Raw genomic sequence first — 20,000 nt, 5'->3', positions numbered from 1 at the left:
TTGGTGCATTCACCTTATGACATCCAGTGGAACAGCCACTTTACAATAGTGCATCTAAATCTTTTAAGGGGGTGAGAAGGATTACTTATCCTATCCTAGGTATTCCTTAAAGAGGTGGAGTTTCAGGTGTCTCCGGAAGGTGGTGATTGACTCCGCTGTCCTGGCGTCGTGAGGGAGTTTGTTCCACCATTGTGGGGCCAGAGTTTGACTAAAGAGTTCTATTGTGTTCACGTTGTCTATGTTCACTTCAGAGAAAGATGCTGGAACAATTATGTGCCCTAGACTTTCTTTATGGACCAAAGGTTTATTGAACTGAGGGTAATTGTGGTGAAACAGTGCCATCTATCATACAAGATCTGTAACATACATGTTGACCGATACAACAATTATGATTTACTAGGGAATCAAATTACACCTCATCCCCTATTCAGTGCACTATGTAGGGAATCAAATTACACCTCATCCCCTATTCAGTGCACTATGTAGGGAATCAAATTACACCTCATCCCCTATTCAGTGCACTATGTAGGAAATCAAATTACACCTCATCCCCTATTCAGTGCACTATGTAGGGAATCAAATTATACCCCATTCCCTATTCAGTGCACTATGTAGGGAATCAAATTACACCTCATCCCCTATTCAGTGCACTATGTAGGGAATCAAATTATACCCCATTCCCTATTCAGTGCCCTATGTAGGGAATCAAATTACACCTCATCCCCTATTCAGTGCACTATGTAGGGAATCAAATTACACCTCATCCCCTATTCAGTGCACTATGTAGGAAATCAAATTACACCTCATCCCCTATTCAGTGCACTATGTAGGGAATCAAATTATACCCCATTCCCTATTCAGTGCACTATGTAGGGAATCAAATTACACCTCATCCCCTATTCAGTGCACTATGTAGGGAATCAAATTATACCCCATTCCCTATTCAGTGCCCTATGTAGGGAATCAAATTACACCTCATCCCCTATTCAGTGCCCTATGTAGGGAATCAAATTACACCTCATCCCCTATTCAGTGCACTACGTAGGGAATAACGTGCCATTTGGGACACACAGTTTCAGAAATAAGGGTTCTTTATACTGCTAGTAAAGGGTTGATGTGTCTACACTACATGGGCGTATGGATCATTGTTTATGTGAGATGAGCAAAAACGGTTCTATTGAAACCATCTGTATCGAACCACACATTTTAAAAAGGTCACAAGGGGTTTAAAACATTTTAGTTAATTGATCATATATATAAATCAATGTTGTGCTGATGATCACACACGTTTAATTGAACTTAAAATAATAATTGACACTCTTCACAAACCAATATCCAACTCAACACCACAACCAACACAACACCCAACAAATCTCCAGAAATTCACATAAGAATTCAAACAGCTTATTAGAAGACATTTGTTGCAATGCATTTCAAACTGACCGTTGTGAACCTAGAGGGACCACTACCCAGTCAACACAAAAAGCTGTGCTCAAGTCTATAAGAATCATCTAAATGTGTCGATAAAGTATACAAGATTAAAAAAGGACCAATAGTACAACATAATGAGAATGCCCAAAAGTGGAATAGCTATTTGTCTAAAAATAAGCTAAACCTACAGTACATATATATATATAAATATCGCTGCTGGAATATGCTGAGCCTATTTGATGGCATATTGTCAGTAAGTTTAAATGATGTACTAGTTATGTACTGAATGAATTGACTCTACTAGTTAAGTACTGAATGAATTGGCTGTACTAGTTAAGTACTGAATGAATTGACTGTATTAGTTATGTACTGAATGAATTGACTGTACTAGTTAAGTACTGAATGAATTGGCTGTATTAGTTAAGTACTGAATGAATTGACTGTATTAGTTAAGTACTGAATGAATTGACTCTACTAGTTAAGTACTGAATGAATTGGCTGTATTAGTTAAGTACTGAATGAATTGACTGTACTAGTTAAGTACTGAATGAATTGACTGTACTAGTTAAGTACTGAATGAATTGACTGTACTAGTTAAGTACTGAATGAATTGGCTGTACTAGTTAAGTACTGAATGAATTGACTCTACTAGTTAAGTACTGAATGAATTGACTGTACTATCTGTACATTAGCTCTCTAACCTCTGTCATCCGCCTCTAATGATACCCTTCTAGTCAGCTTTGAGCTCACAGATGTGGCAGCTGAATGGATGCATATTCCCATGGCTTACTTCACAGTAGAAACATTCACGTTTATATAGAGTATGGGCAATGAGTTACATGTGGATTAATAACACGGTCTCTGTTCAGCTGCAGCTCTGTTTCTTGGACTTTATCGGGTGATTGTTTCTAAAATATTGTTTCCATGCATGGGACAGGTGAAGCAGTGAATTAGTTTGGAACAGAAGTGAACCAGTTTGAAGCAGTGAGTCAGTTTGAAACAGAAGTGAACCAGTTTGAAGCAGTGAATCAGTTTGAAACAGAAGTGAACCCGTTTGAAGCAGTGAGTCAGTTTGAAACAGAAGTGAACCAGTTTGAAGCAGTGAGTCAGTTTGAAACAGAAGTGAACCCGTTTGAAGCAGTGAGTCAGTTTGAAACAGAAGTGAACCAGTTTGAAGCAGTGAATCAGTTTGAAACAGAAGTGAACCCGTTTGAAGCAGTGAGTCAGTTTGAAACAGAAGTGAACCCGTTTGAAGCAGTGAGTCAGTTTGAAACAGAAGTGAACCCGTTTGAACCAGTGAGTCAGTTTGAAACAGAAGTGAACCAGTTTGAAGCAGTGAGTCAGTTTGAAACAGAAGTGAACCAGTTTGAAGCAGTGAGTCAGTTTGAAACAGAAGTGAACCAGTTTGAAGCAGTGAGTCAGTTTGAAACAGAAGTGAACCCGTTTGAAGCAGTGAGTCAGTTTGAAACAGAAGTGAACCAGTTTGAAGCAGTGAATCAGTTTGAAACAGAAGTGAACCCGTGAAGGAGATGTCAGAAGGCAGTGGAGGATTAACAGCTCGTAATCACGACTTCCTCTCCGATGTCAGCCTCTCCTAAATATCCAGTTGTCTTGGCACTATACTGAGTTCATGTCATTTCATCAGTCTGCTGCCCCTGTCCTGACCAACAACATTCATTTCTACTATCGCTGGTCTTCTTCACCATGGATATGAACAATGGATATGAACAATGATGCCCCCTGTCCTGACCAACATTATTTGAGTCTGAGACGACACAGGATCCAGAGATTTTTGCTCTGGGGAGGGACAGGATCTATTAAAATCACTAATGACTGTACATTTGAGTAAATGCCTGGCAGCCTGCCGTATCAATCAATTGGCTACGGCCCCGGGCACAGGGCACAGGGCAGGGTGGGGGGAAAAGGGAGATAGGTTAGGCAAGGCAGGCAAGGTTGGCAGGGTGGATAGAGTGGGCCTTAACTCTGGCGTCGGCATGGCCGGTCTCAGCGTCTGCTCGTGAATCCGTTCCAGGATACGATGGATACTACTGAAGCTGGGTCTGTCTGTGGGGTGTCCGCTCCAACACAGTCTCATCAGATTGAACAGTTCTACAGGACAGTTCTCAGGACAGGCCAAGATGTGGCCGTCTCTAACGTAGTAGATGACCTCTTCATGGGCCATGCCGTAGTACGGCTGCATGCCGTGGGAGAAGATCTCCCAGAGAAGGACCCCGTAGGCCCACACGTCCGACTCCGTGGTGTAACGGTTGTAGAAGATGGACTCCGGGGGCATCCAGCGGATGGGGATAGCATCGTTCTCATTAGCCTTGTAGTAGTCAGCAGAGTAGATGTTTCTGGATAAACCGAAGTCGGCGATCTTAACCACCATCTCCTCTCCTACGAGGCAGTTCCGGGTTGCCAGGTCGCGGTGGACGAACTTCCGTTCCGATAGGTATGCCATGCCCGCCGCAACCTGGCGAAGAGAATGGGAAACCAAGAGTTAGCTTGGTAGCATTAGCCGTCATGAAAATATACAACTGTTCATGCCCGGCTAGTTTTGGCTCGATGGCTCGATGTCTCTTGTTTTCATATGGGAAATCCTAAAAGTTTCCTGTTTTAGTAATAACTGTTTTTGTTGGTAATTTACTATAAGCATCGCAGCTAAGTTTCACATGTTTTTGTACGGGAAATGCTAACAGTTCCCTACAATTAGCCTAATACTCTCTGTTAGCATGGCAGCTAAGTGTGTCATGTTTTCTATGGGAAATGCTAACAGTTCCCTACAGTTAGCATGGCAGCTAAGTGTGTCATGTTTTCTATAGGAAATGCTAATAGTTCCCTACAATTAGCCTAATACTCTCTGTTAGCATGGCAGCTAAGTGTGTCATGTTTACTATGGGAAATGCTAACAGTTCCCTACAATTAGCCTAATACTCTCTGTTAGCATGGCAGCTAAGTGTGTCATGTTTTCTATGGGAAATGCTAACAATATTAACATTTCTACTGTCTGTATTGTAATGTTGAATTAAATAAAAAATGTAATCCTTTCGGTACCAGTCTAAAGTTTGGACACACCTACTCATTCAAGGGTTTTTCTTTTCTTTTTCTATTTGTACTATTTTCTACATTGTAGAATAACAGTGAAGACATCAGCATGGCAGCTAAGTGTGTCATGTTTTCTATGGGAAATGCTAACAGTTCCCTACAATTAGCCGAATACTCTCTGTTATCATGGCAGCTAAGTGTGTCATGTTTTCTATGGGAAATGCTAACAGTTCCCTACAGTTAGCATGGCAGCTAAGTGTGTCATGTTTTCTATAGGAAATGCTAATAGTTCCCTACAATTAGCCTAATACTCTCTGTTAGCATGGCAGCTAAGTGTGTCATGTTTACTATGGGAAATGCTAACAGTTCCCTACAATTAGCCTAATACTCTCTGTTAGCATGGCAGCTAAGTGTGTCATGTTTTCTATGGGAAATGCTAACAGTTCCCTACAGTTAGCATGGCAGCTAAGTGTGTCATGTTTTCTATAGGAAATGCTAATAGTTCCCTACAATTAGCCTAATACTCTCTGTTAGCATGGCAGCTAAGTGTGTCATGTTTACTATGGGAAATGCTAACAGTTCCCTACAATTAGCCTAATACTCTCTGTTAGCATGGCAGCTAAGTGTGTCATGTTTTCTATGGGAAATGCTAACAGTTCCCTACAGTTAGCATGGCAGCTAAGTGTGTCATGTTTTCTATAGGAAATGCTAATAGTTCCCTACAATTAGCCTAATACTCTCTGTTAGCATGGCAGCTAAGTGTGTCATGTTTTCTATAGGAAATGCTAATAGTTCCCTACAATTAGCCTAATACTCTCTGTTAGCATGGCAGCTAAGTGTGTCATGTTTTCTATAGGAAATGCTAATAGTTCCCTACAATTAGCCTAATACTCTCTGTTAGCATGGCAGCTAAGTGTGTCATGTTTACTATGGGAAATGCTAACAGTTCCCTAATGTTGAATTAAAGAAAAAAATGTAATCCTTTCAGTACCAGTCTAAAGTTTGGACACACCTACTCATTCAAGGGTTTTTCTTTTCTTTTTCTATTTGTACTATTTTCTACATTGTAGAATAACAGTGAAGACATCAGCACTATGACATAACACACATGGTAACCTGAAAAAGTGATTAACAAATCAAAATATATTTTATATTTGAGATTTATCAAAGTAGCCACCCTTTGCCTTGGTGACAGCTTTGCACACTCTTGGCATTCTCTCAACCAACTTCATGAGGTAGTCACCTGGAATGCATTTAAATTAACAGGTGTGCCTTGTTAAAAGTTATTTTGTGGAATTTCTTTCCTTCTTAATGCGTTTGAGACAATCAGTTGACTTGTGACAAGGTAGGGGTGGTATACAGAAGATAGCCCAATTTGGTAAAAGACCAAGTCCATATTATGGCAAGAACAGCTCAAATAAGCAAAGAGAAACGACAATCCATCATTATCACATTAAGTTTCTTCAAGTGCAGTCGCAAAAACCATCAAGCGCTATGATGAAACTGGCTGTCATGAGGACTGCCACAGGAAAGGAAGGCCCAGAGTTACCTCTGCTGCAGAATATAAGTTCATTAGAGTTAACTACACCTCAGATTGCAGCCCAAATTCGAGTTCAAGTAACAGACACATCTCAACATCTACTGTTCAGAAGAGTCTGTGTGAATCAGAACTTCATGGTTGAATTGCTGCAAAGAAACCACTACTAAAGGACACCAATAATAAGAAGAGACTTGATTAGGCCAAGAAACACGAACAATGGACATTAGACTGGTGGAAATCTATCCTTTGGTCTGATGACTCTAAATTTGAGATTTTTGGTTCCAACCGCCATCTCTTTGTGAGACGCAGAGTAGGTGAACAGATGATCTCAGCATGTGTGGTTCCAACTATGAAGCATGGAGGAGGAGGTGTGATGGCACTTTGCTAGTGACACTGTCAGTGATTTATTTAGAATTCAAGGCAGACTTAACCATCAGATGACCTGGCCTCCACAATCACCCGACCTCAAAACAATTGAGCTGGTTTAGGATGAGTTAAACTGCAGAGTGAAGTAAAAGCAGCCAACAAGTGCTCAGCATATGTGGGAACTCCTTCAAGACTGTTGGAATAGCATTCCAGGTTAAGCTGGTTGAGAGAATGCCAAGTGTTTGCAAAGCTGTCATCAAGGCAAAGGATGGCTACTTAGAATCTAAAATCTAAAATATATTTTGATTTGTTTAAAACCTTTTTGGTTACAACATGATTTCATATATATGTTACGTATTTCATAGTTGTGATGTCTTCACTATTACAATGTAGAAAATTGTAAAAATAGTGAAAAACCCTTGAATGAGTAGGTGTGTCCGAACTTTTGACTGGTACGGTGTGTGTATTAACGTTTTGTTGCACCTGCTTGGATATGAACAGCTGTTCTTCGCAGCACAGTGGCCCCAACTCCAGTTCGGAGGAGAAGCTGCGTCCTGATAGGCTGGCCTGGCTCAGGCTGTGTTGCTGGGTGGGACTACGGCGGCGCAGGTACTCGTTCAGGTCTCCGTAAGACATGTACTCAAACATCAGACACATGGGCTTCCCCACCGCACACACACCTGGAGGAGAGGACACGAACACACATACGCCAGTGTTGCCTCATAGCATACAAACCAAATACTTTGTGACCTCTGTCCTTTCTGATGTAAACATAGTGTGTTACCAGAATAACTACAGTGTCACTGCAACTATGGAATTAATCTGGTGACACTGGTTTCTGGGGACCGGGATGACATGCATGACTTGTCCCTATCCTACAGCGCACACAAAGGGTCACCCCCAACCTAACTCACCTAGTATCCTAACCATGTTGGGGTAGTCAAACTAACTAACTCTCCTAGTATCCTGACTATGTTGGGGTGGTCAAACTAACTAACTCACCTAGTATCCTGACTATGTTGGGGTGGTCAAACTAACTAACTCACCTAGTATCCTGACCATGTTTGGGTGATCAAACTACCTCACCTAGCAGCCTGACAATGTCGGGGTGGTCAAACTAACTCACCTAGTATCCTGACAATGTTGGGATGGTTAAACTAACTAACTCACCTAGTATCCTGACAATGTTGGGATGGTTAAACTAACTAACTCGCCTAGAAGCCTGACTATGTTGGGGTGGTCAAACTACCTCACCGAGCAGCCTGACTTTGTTGGGATAGTCAAACTAACTCACCGAGCAGCCTGACTATGTTGGGGTGGTCAAACTACCTCACCGAGCAGCCTGACTTTGTTGGGATAGTCAAACTAACTCACCGAGCAGCCTGACTATGTTGGGGTGATCAAACTAACTCACCGAGCAGCCTGACTATGTTGGGGTGGTCAAACTAACTCACCGAGCAGCCTGACGATGTTGGGGTGATCAAACTACCTCACCGAGCAGCCTGACTATGTTGGGGTGGTCAAACTACCTCACCTAGCAGCCTGACGATGTTGGGGTGGTCAAACTACCTCACCGAGCAGCCTGACTATGTTGGGGTGGTCAAACTAACTCACCGAGCAGCCTGACGATGTTGGGGTGGTCAAACTAACTCACCTAGCAGCCTGACGATGTTGGGGTGGTCAAACTAACTCACTGAGCAGCCTGACGATGTTGGGGTGGTCAAACTAACTCACCGAGCAGCCTGACGATGTTGGGGTGGTCAAACTAACTCACCGAGCAGCCTGACGATGTTGGGGTGGTCAAACTAACTCACCGAGCAGCCTGACGATGTTGGGGTGGTCAAACTAACTCACCTAGCAGCCTGACGATGTTGGGGTGGTCAAACTCAGCCATGAGAGCGGCTTCTCTCTGAAAGTCGTTCTGCATGTCAGCAGATGCTTCTTCCTTCAGCATCTTCACTGCTACCATGGTGAAGGGCTTAATGGGCTGGAGACCTGGGGCTCTGAAGAACAACACAATAATAACAGATGTACAAAGTAATCACCTCATATAGACCCTGAACCTGATCCATCACTGCTATGTGGTGAAGGACTGATGAACCTAATCCATCACTGCTATGTGGTGAAGGACTGATGAACCTAATCCATCACTGCTACATGGTGAAGGACTCCTGAACCTAATCCATCACTGCTACATGGTGAAGGACTCCTGAACCTAATCCATCACTGCTATGTGGTGAAGGACTCCTGAACCTAATCCATCACTGCTACATGGTGAAGGACTCCTGAACCTAATCCATCACTGCTACATGGTGAAGGACTCCTGAACCTGATCCATCACTGCTATGTGGTGAAGGACTCCTGAACCTAATCCATCACTGCTACATGGTGAAGGACTCCTGAACCTAATCCATCACTGCTACATGGTGAAGGACTCGTGAACCTAATCCATCACTGCTATGTGGTGAAGGACTCGTGATGCTCTGGGGGTCTGGCATACTGAACCACCCAGGTGCTGACCTATCATCCATCCGTTTAACTGTGGGTCCAGGTTGCCATGATGGATCCTCTGGGGGTCTGAGGTGCTGACCTGGGATCCAGTAGCATGGTTTAACATGGGAGTCAGCCGAATCAGCCGGCCATGATGGATCCTCTGGGGGTCTGAGGTGCTGACCTGGGATCCAGTAGCATGGTTTAACATGGGAGTCAGCCGAATCAGCCGGCCATTATGGATCCTCTGGGGGTCTGAGGTGCTGACCTGGGATCCAGTAGCATGGTTTAACATGGGAGTCAGCCGAATCAGCCGGCCATGATGGATCCTCTGGGGGTCTGAGGTGCTGACCTGGGATCCAGTAGCATGGTTTAACATGGGAGTCAGCCGAATCAGCCCGGCCATGATGGATCCTCTGGGGGTCTGAGGTGCTGACCTGGGATCCAGTAGCATGGTTTAACATGGGAGTCAACCGAATCAGCCGGCCATGATGGATCCTCTGGGGGTCTGAGGTGCTGACCTGGGATCCAGTAGCATGGTTTAACATGGGAGTCAGCCGAATCAGCCGGCCATTATGGATCCTCTGGGGGTCTGAGGTTCTGACCTGGGATCCAGTAGCATGGTTTAACATGGGAGTCAGCCGAATCAGCCGGCCATGATGGATCCTCTGGGGGTCTGAGGTGCTGACCTGGGATCCAGTAGCATGGTTTAACATGGGAGTCAAACGAATCAGCCGGCCATGATGGATCCTCTGGGGGTCTGAGGTGCTGACCTGGGATCCAGTAGCATGGTTTAACATGGGAGTCAGCCGAATCAGCCGGCCATTATGGATCCTCTGGGGGTCTGAGGTGCTGACCTGGGATCCAGTAGCATGGTTTAACATGGGAGTCAAACGAATCAGCTGGCCATGATGGATCCATTATGGGAATGACTTTATAGTATGTGTGCATGTGTCCAGTTGACCCGTAATGGCAGCCATTCAGGGAGCTAGACCAAATAAATCAGCTCGGCCATAGTTAGTCTTTGTGCCATTTCATTTCAGCACCACTTCCTCTGTTGTCTCCTGAGTGTTCCTGGATACAGTCAACAGAGCTCTCTCTGGCTGTATCCCAAATGGCACCCATAGGACTCTGGTCAAAAGTAGTGTCCTATAGAAATAGGTTGTCATTTGGGACACATCATCGTTTTGAAGGGGTTATGAACATCTACTTTTACCAGTATGTCACTGCTGACAGTCTCTGCTGACAGTCTCTGCTGACAGTCTCTGCTGACAGTCTCTGCTGACAGCCTCTGCTGACAGCCTCTGCTGACAGTCTCTGCTGACAGTCTCTGCTGACAGTCTCTGCTGACAGTCTCTGCTGACAGTCTCTGCTGACAGTCTCTGCTGACAGTCTCTGCTGACAGTCTCTGCTGACAGTCTCTGCTGACAGTCTCTGCTGACAGCCTCTGCTGACAGTCTCTGCTGACAGTCTCTGCTGACAGTCTCTGCTGACAGTCTCTGCTGACAGCCTCTGCTGACAGCCTCTGCTGACAGTCTCTGCTGACAGTCTCTGCTGACAGTCTCTGCTGACAGTCTCTGCTGACAGCCTCTGCTGACAGTCTCTGCTGACAGCCTCTGCTGACAGCCTCTGCTGACAGCCTCTGCTGACAGTCTCTGCTGACAGTCTCTGCTGACAGTCTCTGCTGACAGTCTCTGCTGACAGTCTCTGCTGACAGTCTCTGCTGACAGCCTCTGCTGACAGTCTCTGCTGACAGTCTCTGCTGACAGCCTCTGCTGACAGTCTCTGCTGACAGCCTCTGCTGACAGTCTCTGCTGACAGTCTCTGCTGACAGTCTCTGCTGACAGTCTCTGCTGACAGTCCCTGCTGACAGTCTCTGCTGACAGTCTCTGCTGACAGCCTCTGCTGACAGTCTCTGCTGACAGCCTCTGCTGACAGTCTCTGCTGACAGCCTCTGCTGACAGTCTCTGCTGACAGTCTCTGCTGACAGTCTCTGCTGACAGTCTCTGCTGACAGTCTCTGCTGACAGCCTCTGCTGACAGTCTCTGCTGACAGTCTCTGCTGACAGTCTCTGCTGACAGCCTCTGCTGACAGTCTCTGCTGACAGCCTCTGCTGACAGTCTCTGCTGACAGCCTCTGCTGACCCACTGAGGAGGCTAAAGGGAGGGAAGCGTCACATCAGACCCATGATCTGATGCAGCTGATATCCTGTCCCAGTCCCAGTCTGCTCTATTTTGGGCTGGGTTAGGAGGGGAGAGGACAGAAGAGGGGGGGTCTGGGGATTGTAAAGTGGTTTTGGAAGGAGGTGTCATCATGAGGGTGTGAGGGGGTTTATATATGTATTTATAATTCTGTCCCACGCTACACTATGCTAGTTGTTGGCTAGCTGTTGTTCCCAGGAGTCTCCATGTACAGGAGGAATGCTTTATGCTGCCCAGGGGATTACCTGAGATAAGAAGCTACCCTCTTGGGATAAAATGGAGCTATCTAGAACCAAAAGGGGTTATTCGGCTGTCCCCGTAGGAAAACCCTTTGAAAAAACCCCTTTTGGTTCCATGTATAACAATTTTGGGTTCCATGTAGAACCCTTTCCACAGAGGGTTCTCCATGGATCTCAAAATAGGTATTCTATCTGGAACCAAAAACGGTTATTCTATGGGGACAGTCAAATAACCCCTTTGGAATAATTTTTTCTAAGACTGTAAATCCTCACAGCTAAAGGTGCTCTGGAACCTCTAAAGAACTCATTCTACCGATCTAGAACCTCTAAAGAACACTCTTAGAAAAAAGGTTTCCAAAATGGTTCTTCAGTTGTCCTCATTGGAGAACCCTTTTTGGTTCCATGTAGAACCATTTGGGTTCCATGAAGAACCCTCTGTGGAAAGGAAAGGGTTCTACAAACTGGTTTGAATCTTACTGATGCTTTGCCACAATAACAAAATGTGTTTGCATGATTAATGCCTAAACAAATTCATTTCCCTGTGTCCAATCTCTGCTTGGGGTTTGAAATAGTTAAACCAAACTAAAGAAGTGTTGTTAAAAGTGTTATTGAAACATACCTTTAAGTAACTTATCATTTCCAGGGAACCATAGTAAAACATTCTCACAACCGCCCTGCAATCTAACAATTAAAGTTCCCAGAACAAGCAAAATGTTCACCTCCATTCTCAGAACCTTTTAAAACATGTTTACGTTTTACCAGTCATGGAAGCTATGGCTTCATTCCCTGAACAAATGGGAAACCAAAAACTTCTAAGATGACCAAATGAGCCAGCTGGGTATACTGCTTTGGAACCTCCAAAGGCCACATTCTGCTGCCCTGAAACCAGAGTTATCCTGCATTGTAAACTGTCATGGTGAAAACATGTTGATACAACAGCAGCTAAGATGGGGAGAAGTATGTCCATAAGGCACTGATCCACCTCCTACAGGCCCTAGTTTTTACATTCTTAACAGGACTGTCAACAAGGCAGGTCCTGCAGGCTCTAGTTTCTACATTCTTAACAGCACTGTCAACAAGGCACATCCTACAGGCCCTAGTTTCTACCTTCTTAACAACACTGTCAACAAGGCAGGTCCTACAGGCCCTAGTTTCTAACTTCTTAACAGCACTGTCAACAATGCACATCCTACAGGCCCTAGTTTCTAACTTCTTAACAACACTATCAACAGGGTATTTCACCTTTATTTAACCAGGTAGGCCAGTTGAGAACAAGTTCTCATTTACAAATGTGACCTGGCCAAGATAGAGCAATGCAGTGAGACACAAACAACAACACAGAGTTACACATGGAATAAACAAACGTACAGTCAATACCACAATAGAAAAAATCTGTATACAGTGTGTGCAAATGGAGTAAGGAGGTAAAGCAATAAACAGGTCATAGTAGTGAAGTTATTACAATTTAGGATTAACACTGGAGTGATACATGAGCAGATGATGATGTGCAAGTAGAAATGCTAGTGTGCAAAAGAGCAGCAAAGTAAATAAAAACAATATGGGGATGAGGTAGGTAGATTGGATGGGATATTTACAGATGGGCTGTGTACAGCTGCAGCGATCGGTAAGCTGCTCTGACAGCTGATGCTTAAAGTTATTGAGGGAGATATAAGTCTCCAACTTCAGCGATTTTTACATTTCGTTCCAGTCATTGGCAGCAGAGAACTGGAAGGAAAGCAGGCCAAATGAGGTGTTGGCTTTGGGGATGACAAGTGTGAGATATGCCTGCTGGAGCGCGTGCTATGGGTGAGTGTTGTTATGGTGACCAGTGAGCTGAGATAAGGCGGAGCTTTACCTACCAAAGACTTATAGATGACCTGGAGATAGTGGGTTTGGCGACAAATATGTAGCGAGGGCCAGCTGATGAGAGCATACAGGTTGTAGTGGTGGGTGGTATATGGGGCTTTGTTGACAAAATGGATGGCACTGTGATAAACTGCATCCAATTTGCTGAGTAGAGTGTTGGAGGCTATTTTGTAAATGACATCGCCGAAGTCAAGGATCAGTAGGATAGTCAGTTTACGTGGGTATGTTTGTCAGCGTGAGTGAAGGTGTCTCTGTTGCGAAATCGGAAGCCAATCCTAGATTTAATTTTGGATTGGAGATGTTTAATATGAGTCTGGAAGGAGAGTTTACAGTCTAGCCAGACACCTAGGTATTTGTAGTTGTCCACATATTCTAAGTCAGAACCGTCCAAAGTAAAGATGCTAGTTGGGCGGGCGGGTGTGCGTAGCGATTGGTTGAAAAGCATGCATTTAGTTTTACTAGCATTTAAGAGCAATTGGAGGCCATGGAAGGAGTGTTGTATCGAAGCTCGTTCGAAGGTTTGTTAACACAGTGTCCAAAGAAGGGCCAGAGGTACAGAATGGTGTCGTCTGCGTAGAGGTGGATCAAGAAATCACGAGCAGCAAGAGCGACATCGTTGATATATACAGAGAAAAGAGTCGGCCCGAGAATTGAAAACTGTGGTACCCCCATAGAGACTGCCAGAGGTCCGGAAAACAGGCCATCCGATTTGACACACTGAACTTTATCTGAGAAGTAGTTGGTGAACCAGGCAAGGCAGTCATTTGAGAAACCAAGGCTGTTGAGTCTGCCGATAAGAATGTGGTGATTGACAGAGTCGAAAGCCTTGGCCTGGTCGATGAAGGCCACATTCTGCTGCCCTGAAACACACCACATCCTCTTCCTCCACCACCAACCCCACATCATCCTCTACCACCACATCCTCTTCTTCCTCCTCCACCACATCCTCTTCTTCCTCCTCCACCATATCCTCTTCCTCCTCCACCACATCCTCTTCCTCCACCACATCATCCTCTACCACCACATCATCCACCACCACATTATTTTCCTCCTCCACCACCACATCCTCTTCTTCCTCTTCCTGCACCACCACATCCTCTTCCTCCACCACCACCACATCATCCTCCTCCACCACCACATCAGACTGATGTGTGGTTAATTATAGACTCTGATATAACAACCAGTAGAAACGTAACAATGCAGACTCATAACAACCAGTAGAAACGTAACAATGCAGACTCATGACAACCAGTAGAAACGTAACAATGCAGACTCATGATATAACAACCAGTAGAAACGTAACAATGCAGACTCATGACAACCAGTAGAAACGTAACAATGCAGACTCATGATATAACAACCAGTAGAAACGTAACAATGCAGACTCATGATATAACAACCAGTAGAAACGTAACAATGCAAACTCATGATATAACAACCAGTAGAAACGTAACAATGCAGACTCATAATATAACAACCAGTAGAAACGTAACAATGCAGACTCATAACAACCAGTAGAAACGTAACAATGCAGACTCATGACAACCAGTAGAAACGTAACAATGCAAACTCATGATATAACAACCAGTAGAAACGTAACAATGCAGACTCATAACAACCAGTAGAAACGTAACAATGCAGACTCATGACAACCAGTAGAAACGTAACAATGCAGACTCATGATATAACAACCAGTAGAAACGTAACAATGCAGACTCATGACAACCTGTAGAAACGTAACAATGCAGACTCATGATATAACAACCAGTAGAAACGTAACAATGCAGACTCATAACAACCAGTAGAAACGTAACAATGCAGACTCATGACAACCAGTAGAAACGTAACAATGCAGACTCATAATATAACAACCAGTAGAAACGTAACAATGCAGACTCATAACAACCAGTAGAAACGTAACAATGCAGACTCATGATATAACAACCAGTAGAAACGTAACAATGCAGACTCATGTTATAACAACCAGTAGAAACGTAACAATGCAGACTCATGATATAACAACCAGTAGAAACGTAACAATGCAGACTCATAATATAACAACCAGTAGAAACGTAACAATGCAGACTCATGACAACCTGTAGAAACGTAACAATGCAGACTCATGATATAACAACCTGTAGAAACGTAACAATGCAGACTCATGATATAACAACCAGTAGAAACGCAACAATGCAGACTCATGACAACCTGTAGAAATGTAACAATGCAGACTCATGATATAACAACCAGTAGAAACGTAACAATGCAGACTCATAATATAACAACCAGTAGAAACGTAACAATGCAGACTCATGACAACCTGTAGAAACGTAACAATGCAGACTCATGATATAACAACCAGTAGAAACATAACAATGCAGACTCACGACCTGTAGAAACGTAACAATGCAGACTCATGATATAACAACCAGTAGAAACGTAACAATGCAGACTCATAACAACCAGTAGAAACGTAACAATGCAGACTCATGATATAACAACCTGTAGAAACGTAACAATGCAGACTCATGTTATAACAACCAGTAGAAACGCAACAATGCAGACTCATGACAACCTGTAGAAACGTAACAATGCAGACTCATGATATAACAACCAGTAGAAACGTAACAATGCAGACTCATAATATAACAACCAGTAGAAACGTAACAATGCAGACTCATGACAACCTGTAGAAACGTAACAATGCAGACTCATGATATAACAACCAGTAGAAACGTAACAATGCAGACTCATGACAACCTGTAGAAACGTAACAATGCAGACTCATGATATAACAACCAGTAGAAACGTAACAATGCAGACTCATGATATAACAACCAGTAGAAACGTAACAATGCAGACTCATAATATAACAACCAGTAGAAACGTAACAATGCAGACTCATAACAACCAGTAGAAACGTAACAATGCAGACTCATGATATAACAACCAGTAGAAACGTAACAATGCAGACTCATGATATAACAACCAGTAGAAACGTAACAATGCAGACTCATGTTATAACAACCAGTAGAAACGTAACAATGCAGACTCATGATATAACAACCAGTAGAAACGTAACAATGCAGACTCATGATATAACAACCAGTAGAAACGTAACAATGCAGACTCATGATATAACAACCAGTAGAAACGTAACAATGCAGACTCATAACAACCAGTAGAAACGTAACAATGCAGACTCATAATATAACAACCAGTAGAAACGTAACAATGCAGACTCATGATATAACAACCAGTAGAAACGTAACAATGCAGACTCATGATATAAAAACCAGTAGAAACGTAACAATGCAGCCTCATGATATAAAAACCAGTAGAACGTAACAATGCAGACTCATGATATAACAACCAGTAGAAATGCAACAATACAGACTCATGACAACCAGTAGAAACGCAACAATGCAGACTCATAACAACCAGTAGAAACGTAACAATGCAGACTCATGATATAACAACCAGTAGAAATGCAACAATGCAGACTCATAACAACCAGTAGAAACGTAACAATGCAGACTCATGATATAACAACCAGTAGAAACGTAACAATGCAGCCTCATGATATAAAAACCAGTAGAAACGTAACAATGCAGCCTCATGATATAAAAACCAGTAGAAACGTAACAATGCAGACTCATGATATAACAACCTGTATAAACGTAACAATGCAGACTCATAACAACCTGTGGAAACGTAACAATGCAGACTCATGATATAACAACCAGTAGAAACGTAACAATGCAGACTCATGATATAACAACCAGTAGAAACGTAACAATGCAGACTCATGATATAACAACCTTGGAGAAACGTAACAATGCAGACTCATAACAACCTGTGGAAACGTAACAATGCAGACTCATGATATAACAACCAGTAGAAACGTAACAATGCAGACTCATGATATAACAACCTGGGAGAAACGTAACAATGCAGACTCATAACAACCTGTGGAAACGTAACAGTGCAGACTCATGATATGACAACCAGTAGAAACGTAACAATGCAGACTCATGATATAACAACCTGGGAGAAACGTAACAATGCAGACTCATAACAACCAGTAGAAACGTAACAATGCAGACTCATGATATAACAACCAGTAGAAACGTAACAATGCAGACTCATGATATAACAACCAGTAGAAACGTAACAATGCAGACTCATGATATAACAACCAGTAGAAACGTAACAATGCAGACTCATAACAACCAGTAGAAACGTAACAATGCAGACTCATGATATAACAACCAGTAGAAACGTAACAATGCAGACTCATGATATAACAACCAGTAGAAACGTAACAATGCAGACTCATAACAACCAGTAGAAACGTAACAATGCAGACTCATGATATAACAACCAGTAGAAACGTAACAATGCAGACTCATGACAACCAGTAGAAACGTAACAATGCAGACTCATGACAACCAGTAGAAACGTAACAATGCAGACTCATAACAACCAGTAGAAACGTAACAATGCAGACTCATAACAACCTGTAGAAACGTAACAATGCAGACTCATGACAACCTGTAGAAACGTAACAATGCAGACTCATGACAACCTGGGAGAAACGTAACAATGCAGACTCATAACAACCAGTAGAAACGTAACAATGCAGACTCATGACAACCTGGGAGAAACGTAACAATGCAGACTCATGACAACCTGGGAGAAACGTAACAATGCAGACTCATAATATAACAACCAGTAGAAACGTAACAATGCAGACTCATGCAGAACCATGGTTTCTCCCAGGTTGTTATGAGTCTGCATTGTTACGTTTCTCCCAGGTTGTCATGAGTCTGCATTGTTACGTTTCTACTGGTTGTTATATTATGAGTCTGCATTGTTACGTTTCTACTGGTTGTTATATCATGAGTCTGCATTGTTACGTTTCTACTGGTTGTTATATCATGAGTCTGCATTGTTACGTTTCTCCCAGGTTGTCATGAGTCTGCATTGTTACGTTTCTACTGGTTGTTATATCATGAGTCTGCATTGTTACGTTTCTACTGGTTGTTATATCATGAGTCTGCATTGTTACGTTTCTACTGGTTGTTATATCATGAGTCTGCATTGTTACGTTTCTCCCAGGTTGTCATGAGTCTGCATTGTTACGTTTCTCCCAGGTTGTCATGAGTCTGCATTGTTACGTTTCTACTGGTTGTTATTTATCCTTTAGATCTAGGTGTTGTTGGAGGATCTTGGTACATGTATTGTAATCTACCCAGCTAGCACATTTGGTTCCTTGGAATGTTTTCGGAACTAAAGTTTTGGGTTTTCCATTGGTTCTGGGAATAAAGCCATACATTTCGTTACTGGTAAAACTGAACGTTTTTTCTGATAATGGAATTGAACGTATTTTTAGGTTGCAGGGAGGTTCGAAGAACATTTTACTCTGGTTCCTGTGCGTTTTCCTGGAGGTTTTAGTAACGCTCTGAGAATGGAAATTGTAGTTCATGTTGATGTTTTTTTCCTACTACTACACTTTCACTGAATGTTTTAACAAGACTTAACTCGAGTCTAAGTCCTGTCTACGCCGGGGTAAAGAGGTTCAAGTAAGATAACATATGGAATTGTTTTAAGATGGTCATACCAAGGTTTATTCGTAGAATAAATGAAAGCGCGAACCACCACATTTAAGCATGGCAAGGTGACTGAGAATATGGCAGAATACAAAACAGTGTAGTTATTCCCTCCGTAAGGCAATCAAACAGGCAAAACGTCAGTATAGAGACAAGTGGAGTCGCATTTGAATGGCTCAGACACGAGACGTATGTGGTAGGGTCTACAGACAAAACCAGACACGTCGCAGACACAGAGGTCTTGCTTCCGGACAAGCTAAACATCTTCTTCGCCCGCTTTGAGGAGTGCCACAGACGTAGCCCGCTACCAAGGACTGTAGGATCTCCTTCTCCGTGGCCGACGTAAGACATTTTAAGCGTGTTAACCCTCGCAAGGCTGCCGGCCCAGATGGCATCCCTAGCCGCGTCCTCACAGCATGCGCAGACCAGCTGGCTGGAGTGTTTACAGACATATTCAATCTCTCCCTATCCCAGTCTGCTGTCCCCACTTGCTTCAAGATGTCCACCATTGTTTCTGTACCCGAGAAAGAAAATATAACTGAACTAAATAAATAAATCGCCCCAGTAGCACTCACTTCTGTCATCATACAGTGTTTTGAGAGACTACATAAGGATTATATCACCTCTACCTTACCAAACACCCTAGACCCACTTCAATTTGCTTACCGCCCCAATAGATCCACAGACAATGCACTGCACACTGCCCTATCCCATCTGAACAAGAGGAATACCAATATAAGAATGCTGTTCATTGACTATAGCTCATCAATAAACTCGGGGCCCCGGGTCTGAACCCCACCCTGTGCAACAGGACTTCTTGATGGGCCGCCTCCAGGTGGTGATCCTCAACACAGGGGCCCTACAAGAATGTGTGGTCAGCCCCCTCCTGTACTCCCTGTTCACCCATGACTGCGTGGCCATGCACGCCTCAAACTCAATCACCAAGTTAACAGCAGTAACAACAGTTGTGGGCAATGCCGGAACAACCTACAGGAAGGAGGTGAGGGCTGATCATGGACTTCAGGAAACAGCAGAGGGAGCACGCCCCTATCCACATCGACCGCAATGGAACAGGTGAAAAGCACCAAGCTCTCCGACGATCTTAAATGGTCCACCCACACAGACAGTGTGGTAAAGAAGGCAGAACAGCTTGGCACCTAAAACCCTCACAAACGTTTACAGATGCACAATTGAGAGCATCCTCTCGGGC

General features: G+C 43.4%; 1 protein-coding gene across 1 annotated transcript in view; it reads right to left on the bottom strand.

Moving 5' to 3' along the window:
• Window positions 1–284: 284 nt before the first annotated feature.
• Window positions 285–20,000, bottom strand: part of musk (muscle, skeletal, receptor tyrosine kinase) — a 63,253-nt gene continuing 43,537 nt past the window's right edge. The window contains exons 16-19 of the mRNA XM_052524890.1: window positions 8,237–8,385; window positions 6,866–7,062; window positions 674–3,904; window positions 285–630 (exon numbers count right to left, since the gene is read on the bottom strand). Of these exons, the coding sequence (XP_052380850.1) occupies window positions 3,305–3,904; window positions 6,866–7,062; window positions 8,237–8,385 (946 nt within the window). The 3' untranslated portion in view covers window positions 285–630; window positions 674–3,304. The remainder of the gene's footprint in view (window positions 631–673; window positions 3,905–6,865; window positions 7,063–8,236; window positions 8,386–20,000) is intronic.

This window comes from Oncorhynchus keta, chromosome 9 (assembly GCF_023373465.1).
Source record: "Oncorhynchus keta strain PuntledgeMale-10-30-2019 chromosome 9, Oket_V2, whole genome shotgun sequence".
Taxonomy (NCBI): Eukaryota; Metazoa; Chordata; class Actinopteri; order Salmoniformes; family Salmonidae; genus Oncorhynchus; species Oncorhynchus keta.
Note: the sequence above shows the minus strand (reverse complement) of the source record. Positions and strands in the feature narration are given on the sequence as shown.